The sequence below is a fragment of the Calliopsis andreniformis genome, chromosome 3 (assembly GCF_051401765.1).
Source record: "Calliopsis andreniformis isolate RMS-2024a chromosome 3, iyCalAndr_principal, whole genome shotgun sequence".
NCBI lineage: Eukaryota > Metazoa > Arthropoda > Insecta > Hymenoptera > Andrenidae > Calliopsis > Calliopsis andreniformis.
In genome coordinates, this window is record NC_135064.1 from 23,203,169 (window position 1) to 23,212,339 (window position 9,171).

Below are 9,171 nucleotides of genomic sequence, written 5' to 3' on the forward strand. Positions count from 1 at the left end.
AAACGAGAAATGTAAAGAGAGTAACGATTGCGAAAAGATAGGAAAAACGAGCTTAGCGTGTTCGAAGCACCGATTGAATGTCCAGCAGGACGCATCCTTCCGTTTGCTATTCCCAAACGAACCCAAACGGATAATCACTTGTTTGCTACCTCCTCGAGCAACAGGATCCTCTTCCTCCCCCTCTCATAGCTTCGGCAGGAGTATCTGCGAATTAAGGTAAATCCTTTTTAAATAATAAACCCCTCGTTAAGTGTAATGAATCCATCGGGAATAAGACCCAAGCTGGGCCCCCATTGTAGGTAGCCTGGCTGTGCCCAGTGGGACAAGGCTGGCCCTTGAAAATGGGCCAGGTCTCCCCCCAACAGTTGGTGCTCAGAGGGCTCGCTGCTTAGCCTCGTTATTAGCCAGGACTTGGATATTTGGATACCCTTAATCCCCTTTCTACGATTCCGAGTCTAATCTACCTGACTGAGGGGTGACAAATAATATCAAGTTGCCTGCCGCGACGCCACCGCCACCGACGCCTGCTCCACGCTGGACCTGCTATCTGATTTTAAGGGACGCGGTCGCGGAAGATGATCCTCCGGTGACAAAGGGCGTCGAGGTGGACCTAGAAGCCGACCTACAGAGTTTCCACCGAAATTGTCGACCAGAGAGAGGTAAGCCGAGGGTTATTTTTCTCGTGCAGATCTTACTGGGGTTCGTTTGCGTGGTTACTGGGGTCGTAACGGTGTCACAAAGAAATACTAGGCTTGGTACAAAGCATCCCTCGAGAGGAGTTTTGCCTGTCTTGCGTTGGACTCTGTTCTTTTGGGGATAGTCCTCTGAAGCTGTCAGGGATACTTTGCTTGGAAGGGAGGATGTGATAGATAGGGTACATGGAATTACTTAAAGGTCTTTAAGCTGTTAATTGGTGGAGTGGCATGGAAGATTTGAAAAGTTGAAAATTGGTAAACTTGAAAATTTGAAAAATATACAAATTTGTAAATATGACTATTTGAACATTTGAATATTTGAATATTTGAATATTTGAATATTTGAATATTTGAATATTTGAATATTTGAATATTTGAATATTTGAATATTTGAATATTTGAATATTTGAATATTTGAATATTTGAATATTTGAATATTTGAATATTTGAATATTTGAATATTTGAATATTTGAATATTTGAATATTTGAATATTTGAATATTTGAATATTTGAATATTTGAATATTTGAATATTTGAATATTTGAATATTTGAATATTTGAATATTTGAATATTTGAATATTTGAATATTTGAATATTTGAATATTTGAATATTTGAATATTTGAATATTTGAATATTTGAATATTTGAATATTTGAATATTTGAATATTTGAATATTTGAATATTTGAATATTTGAATATTTGAATATTTGAATATTTGAATATTTGAATATTTGAATATTTGAATATTTGAATATTTGAATATTTGAATATTTGAATATTTGAATATTTGAATATTTGAATATTTGAATATTTGAATATTTGAATATTTGAATATTTGAATATTTGAATATTTGAATATTTGAATATTTGAATATTTGAATATTTAACATATTCGTCTTGAAAAATTCTACAAATAGCCAAAGATCAAAAAGAGAGCACTACATAAGCTGAGTAGACAATCCTCATTACCAAGAGCACAAAGCTAATAAAATTAATTGTCTTAACATAGAACTCTGATACAACATTCCAGCAAAGGCGAAACGGTATTAGGATTCCATGGTTACTGGGTGTTATTTAATTCGGTAGTAGCGATCGCGTTATGGGATTCCGGCAAACTAGATTCGGCCAGTAGAATGGATAAGGGGTGAACGATTACAATAAAGGTCTTTGCACGAGAAGCTAGGAGTTAAGTCGTGGGTAATAATTACCGATCCCTCGTTAGCACTGCCAATAGAGTGCCTCGCCCACCTGCCCACGTTATAATAATATAAGCCGCCTCTTTTGCGGTTGGCGGCCCTCGCACGTGCCGTAGTCAGAGCCTCCTTTATTCCGTTCTCTGCCCTTCGTTTCTCACCCTTTGTGCCATCGACCACCGCATCGGTGCTCGGAGCCTCGACGTTTCTGCATTCCCTTTCGCTCTGATGTGCCGCCAATTGAAAAACCCCTCCGCAACGAGGAACACCTTCACGCGTGCTGTACGTTTTAAATACTCGTACATCCTTTTCTCGAATTGCAAGGGTGGAATCGAATTTAATGTCTATAAATGACACTCCTTCTTAGCCTCATTTAGTGAATTTTAAAGAATAGTATAAATATTTGCAATAGAACGTCGAAAATAGCACTTTGATAAATATATGGAACTTGCAAACTTGTTTGGTTAGTGACAAGATTGATTTTCCTAATTTTACTTAAATTAGTTGTACTTATAGAATTTCCTTAATATCAACCTTTTCTTCACTTATTATTAGTGTTAGTATGTGATAAAGAGAATAATAAAATAAATTGTATTAAGGATATTCAGAAAGTTGTTGATAGAGCTTGTACCATTTTTCTCTACAGAATTCACCACATTCTTTTTACAAGAATTAATTCCAATATTCCCGTGTAATTAGCAAGACAAGATTTCCGTTCGGTTAATTGCGTTATTCAGAGACGATCAATCAGCAATTAGCAATACGCTGTCCAGTCCAGAGTGACCGCGCCACGTTCCCCAGATGAAAGCCGATGGAACGTGCTGTATGGTACAATTATAAATCACAGAGTTGGATTATTCTTCTCGAACGAAATGTATCATTAAATCATAGTATCTATCGTGCTTGATTGTGCGAAACCATATCACATGATTACTCAAAATTATACGACTCCATGGACCAATAACACCAAGACCTAACTATGTATCTCAAACAATTTACGAAAACAATCATCAAAGAAACTCAACGCAAAACTGTACCAATTCTCAGAAATTGCAGAAAAAATTCACGAAAACGACAACCATAAGAATTTGAAACAAAATTCTCCTGTTCTTCACAAAACAAATAAAAATTCACGAAAGCAGCTACCATGGGAACTTAAACCAAAATCTTCCCTTTCCATAAAGACTCCAGGTTTCAGAAAAATAAAAAAAGTAACCACCAGAGAACTCAATAAAAAACCCTCCCATTCCCAGAAACTGAACCACATGTCTGGAAATAGTCCAAGTTCCTCCGTTTCCTCTTGCAATGTCCAACATGTTGCCCCAGGACAGCTCTAGTCTCCGATGTTATCAGCGTCGCGGGGACATGCTCTAAGGCACGCAGACGAGGCGATCAGCAGTACGAAAAATATACTGACTCTAATTATGAATCTTGAGAGCTCGACCACCCCTGGTTGGTACGTTTACGTCGGCGGTGGATCTCGTTTGTTTTTCACTGCCAATTTGCGGCGAGGTCGGGCCCCGCGGCGGGAAAAGGCACCGAGAGGGGGACTGAGAAAGGGAACACGAAGAAACAAGAGGACGTTGAAGCGATGGAACAAGCAGGAGGAAGAAAAAGAAGGCAGTTCTGGTCACACATGACAATGTACGACGAAGGCATGATGGATGAGGGGGCGGCTAGTTTACGTGATCGGGACATGATCGCTGGCAAACGGGGTGGTCCGTCTGTCCGTCCTGGCCCGTTCCTCTTCCCTTCACGCTGGCTCTGACTCGTCCTCGCGTCTTTCGCCCCCTCCTCCTTGCCCCACGCACACAACTTGCGATAGAACGCACCCCTGTCACCGATCTGACCGATCTTGTTGTCATATCCCGCGGACGTGGCCACGTACGAGGACGAAGCTGCTCCCTTATGATCTTCTTGGGCCTCTTTAGGCCCAGTTCACGCTGCCCATGGACAGATCTTGGGCATCTTGGATGCTATTGGTGGTGAAAAGCGGGAGGATGGCTGTGTTGTTGATGGTGTTTAGAAGATTTTTTTGGGGGTAAGTATTCTTTATTCTTGGATTAGACTGGGGTTACTGAATGAAAAGTATTTTAGTCGTTCAGATTCGGCAGCCTTCTCTTATGTTGGTTCGAGACAGTGTTCTAGAGGAGTTAGATACAGTGAAGGAAGATTTTGATGTTCCTGGTCGTCAAGTTTGAAATAGTTTGTATGTGTAGGTTCTCTGTTTTTGGAGTCATATCTGTGACTGCCAGACTACCATAAGTACTTAATGAGTTACATTTTCAGAAAATTCACAAATGATCCAAGAACACAGTTTTCACTAAACAACTCATCACTGACCATCAGCTCTCAAGCAGCTCATCAATTAAGGTTTGAAAAGAAGGTGCAGGTGACGTTTAAGAAACGCTATTCCCAAGGGGTATGGCTTACACCAAGAATCCTCAAACAGCATTAGCCACAGGAACCTAAGAGATAAAGGCTTGACAGATCTCCTAAACAGTCCCTTCCAAGGAAACTAATTCTTCAGCTAAACTTTCCCTTTGTTTGACCAGGTCCACCCTTTCAGGGCTTCGAAATCAGAAGTATCAACCTATTACGGTATCCTTCCAGATCTGGAACTCCTGAAATTAAAAACCCCTGACCCCGATGCGATTAGACGAGATGGACAAACGGAGGGGAGGGTATCCTCGGCAACGTCCTCGTTCGCACGATTCCAAAGGCCTCGGTCCGATGATTTAAATTTCAAAGCGGCCTCCAGGTCCCCCTGACAAACGTCTTACGCCTCTACGATAATACAGGCCTCCGTCTGTCGTTCCTCTCTCCCGTTCATTTTTCAATTTACATACGAGACGATCGGGCCTTGGCCGACGAAACGCCGCTGAAATTCGTACGGACGTCGTGGATTGAGGCAGATAAACGGCGAGGCTCACGCTGTGACGTCCAGGGCACGCTCCTCGAGTTTGACGAAGGAACGAGCGACGCGGATAGGAGGTCTACGCGGACGAGAAACCAGTAGCCCCTCGTCGAAGTATCCCGCTGACCTTTCTTGATTCTCTCCTTACGGAGGATCGGTCGTCCTGACGTAAGGAATGCTTTGCCGATGCCGAGTGAGCCGAGCTGCTTGTTCGTGCTACCGAACCGAAATGTGAACCATCGTCCTCATTTCTTTTCCTTCGAGTCTTTATTTCAGTTTATCCCCCGATTTGCCTTTCCCTCTTCGTTCATCGCGTTTCACCCGTTTCTGACGTATCAGTCGGCGTGAAAGCGAACGATGGCTAGAAACGTTCTTAATTAATTCCTGCAAGGACGAACACAGGAAGGTGAGTGAGGCGGGAGGAATGAAGGTAGGATGTTTGTGGGATGATTCGAGGGTATCGGGAGGATTATTATTGGAATTCACGATTCGATGGATGAAGTTATCTAGAAACTACGTCTGGACTCCAGAGTTAAAGTGTACACCTATTAAGTCATATAGAAACTAAGTGAATAGAGCCAAGTGGCTCTGGGATTCAGATATGTAAAATGCACAGAACTACATGTGTATTGTATTCGAAAATACTCCAAATCTTAACACCTTCAGATTTGAGACCAGTGACCAACAAGAGCCTTCCCAGTACCTCTAGAAATAACTCGAATTCTCAAATCCTGAGAAGCAATGCCCTGACCCAACGAGTAAGTCATTGATCTTCAATATATTAAATACTCAATTTCTAATTCAGATTTTAGATATTTCTCTAAAAAATTAATCAGGGGAATTCACGATAACACAACGAAGGTAGTCAAGAATATTATAGAAGCGATGTTAAGCCAGGGGAGTTTAAGTCGAGGAATCGAGTTTGGACTGACGTCTTTTCCCCTCTCGAATCAAGACAAATGCAGGAGCACCGATATCGGCGTAGAAGCCTATCGATCCTACTGTCGAAGGGTATTCGTTCTCATCCTAAATCCAGCGAGATTGAGGGACGCGACTCGATAAATGCCGCCGCAGAAATTGATTTAGAAGATTTTCACGGGCCGTTTGGCCGCGGCTGGATAGAGACGCGTTCCTATCGGCGTCCTGAGCAACGTGGGCAATCATACACAGATGACCAATCAGAAGCCAACTGTTTCCCGAAGACCAGGGAACGACGGAGAATGGGTCCACTGTGCGTTGTCGTGAGTGAGTGATCGTTCCCTTGGAATACGTCTGTTTTCGAGATGTGTTTTATGAGAGTCTTGTATGTTCTCACGTCTTGAACACTTCCGGCTGAGTTACTTCGTGGATCTGATGATAAGAGTGCTGTAATGGGTGAGACAGTTTGCTGAGAGCAGCTGTTGTTTTTGGATACAAGATTTATTTGCATCTAACAGGTAAGAAGACTCTCAATTTTTATTAAAAGAAATAGTGCAAAAAGGGGTGTACAAGAAATTCTCTTCTAGATATAGGTATTAATTTTCAGCCAATGTGCTAAAAATCCTCCCTTTAAAAATCAATTAATGGGCAGAAATTGCATGTACAATATTTTAATTTATTGATATTTGTAGTATGGATTATCCAGGGTGTACCTAGGTAAGAAATTGAAATGTAAAATATACGCAAGTAATTTATCTTCCCTCGTACCATCCAATACATTAATTCAATTGACTGTACAGGGAAATATCTCCAATCATTCCTATCACTGTGAAGGAAATATGAAAAGAGGAGTACGGAACGATCACTCACGCAAACGCCATACGCACGCACGAGATGTGTACACATGTACACGAGGGTTGACATATCGCGCAAGTTAAGATAATTGGTCGTACGACGATCAGGACAAATATTATTTCGCAGAAGGGCGTAGAGGGATTATATTTGTATGATAATACTTCATGCATGGGCGGTTCCCCATAATGGCAGAAGGGGACACGTCGATTGGGGTAGCCGCTCACTGATTCGCCCTGCCATTATTCGTTGTAATCGCTACTTCATAAATATCTGCGAATTGACTTTTCTCTTGCTCGAACGTTTACATAACTAGAGTACCGGCTCTCGATCAGGGACGAGTCGATCTTTGCACGCAGAAGAGGGTTTTGCTAATTGAGAAAACAAAATATGTCAATGCTGTCGGAAGGGGTTGCGTTTGAAAGGGGTTGTAGGTTTATGATTGAGCTGAATACGTACAATAGGATTCATCCACTTAAAATTAAATTCTAAAATAGAATACCTATTCTTGGGAGGATCATTTTTTTAAATATTATTAGAGTATCATTAAGTTACAGTTCCTGCTCTATTCTAAGTTGTATTTTAAGTACTGAATTTTCTCTGGACACTGTAATTATTTATCAATATTATCTAGCTACGATCTTTAATATTACCTCCTCAACCTACCCACAAAATCGGTATTTCTTGTCCCCGTCATTAAAACAGAAGGAGATGCTTAAACATCTAGCTATCAATCTTTAGGTAAGATCAGACTTTAGGTGATTCGATTAAAATGCAACTATGTGACGGTCGAACAAGATATCAGCCAGTCGTTTCCATCGCTGGACCCGCGGCGAGAACATCGGCTCGGTCCTCAAACAATAGACCGCGCGGGACAGTTTCATATCTGTCGAGCGGACTCACGCGACCGGAATAAATCCGGGACGACACGTTCGAACGATTCGAAAATTCGGTAGCTTTCCGTTCCTCGAAGATGATACCGTTGTTGCGTCCCTAGGGTGCCTTTTGTGTCGTCGGGCCCGCCACCCCCGCGCGAGACCCTCAGCTCGAGGGTCGGATAAGAGGAAAGAAACAAATCCGCCACCTTTCGGATACGAGAAGACGAGCGATGGCCGCTGCGATAACCGACTGGTAAGCCGTCTAGGAATGTGGGCCCTCTCGATCTCCTTTCTACTTTATTCTGCCCTCCTCTTCCTTTCTGCTGCAGCCTGACACGACACTCGAGAAGCCTTCATCAGGCCCCGATATCGAATGCTGCCCCGCCGCTACCCCGTGCATCCACGAACCGAACACACGCCTTTGACTTCGATCGCGGTCAGACTCTGGACCCTTCCTCGACTTTACGGAATTTCAAAAGACGCGATGCTCCTTTTGCCCTCCTTTCGCCCTCCAGGCGGGTCGGGGTGAAACTGGGGCTGCGAAGATGGAAATATGTGGATCGTAGAGAGGATTGAATCGTCGGAAAGGCTTTGATTGTTGCTAGTGGAGGGTAATGGACCCCACTGGATCTACGACGACCATTTTGAATGTTAAACGCGAGGGGCGGGAGTTTAGCGAGGATTTGAATAGTTCTGGCTGAGGATTTAACCCCTTGTGGTGGAGGGACATTCAATTGGTGAAAGGATACATTGTCCTGTGATTTTTTTTTGGGAACTATGGTGGATGTTTGTGGATATCTTTGAGAGTATAGTTTGGAGGGAGGGTTTGGGAGATGCGATAATGACGCAAGGGGTGAATTTTTTGGAATAGGTACTGTCGTGTGCTGAAGTAGTGTATTTTGATGTTGAGGGTTTGAATAGACATTTACCTAAATATCAGAAAAATTGAATAGGTAAATATTTTAGTAAATATTTGTAGATCTGAATATCTGCTTGAATATTAGAAATTTAAAAAATGTGAATGTTAGAATCTTTGCAAATTTGAGATTAGAAATTTAAAAAATCCGTCAATTAAAAAATTAAATATTTGAATATTTGTATCTAGAGAAATTTGAAAATTTTAAATCACAGGTAAAAAAAGTTTGAATCAAGCTTTTAGCTCTCAAAATATTTTAAATTAGATCTACACTACACGTTATATAACAAAGTTACATAACCTTTCAGAGAACAAAAAAGAGAGATATTATACATATACCTTTTTTCCGTTTTCTAAAAAGTTACATAACTGTGTTACATAACATACACTATAGACTCACCTGTACATTTACACTTTAATCAGTGCTCAACGAATCCTCCGACCAAACCGTTCACCACCTCCCATCGCGCGATCAACCAACATACATCCCACCCCTACTGCAGCCCCACCCCCATCCCCGTCCACCGAAACAAGCTCACAGTTGCGATTTCCCAATACCTCAGCATCGTTCGAGCGAAAACGAAACCGCCGCGCCGTTTGAGATCCAGCCGAGGTTAGAGCGCGACGGCGTCCACGCGGAAACGCGGACCATCGTCCAGGCCGAGTCTTAACCCCCATCTTAACCCTCCGCCAGCCTCTGGGCTCTCACGATTTTAATCCGTGGAAATTGTGTCGGCAAACACGGCGATTGTTCGCCAGGGGAAACGGCCACGTTTACGTCACGCCGCCCATTCTGAAA

The 9,171-nt window shown here is 42.2% G+C and overlaps 1 protein-coding gene across 1 annotated transcript; it reads left to right on the plus strand.

The window, feature by feature from the left end:
- The first annotated feature begins 3,234 nt into the window (after positions 1-3,234).
- LOC143177352 (uncharacterized) lies at positions 3,235-3,559 on the plus strand. Its single transcript, XM_076375227.1, is given in 2 exon segments — positions 3,235-3,483; positions 3,485-3,559. Coding segments are annotated over 2 exon segments (324 nt in total).
- The last annotated feature ends 5,612 nt before the right edge of the window (positions 3,560-9,171 follow it).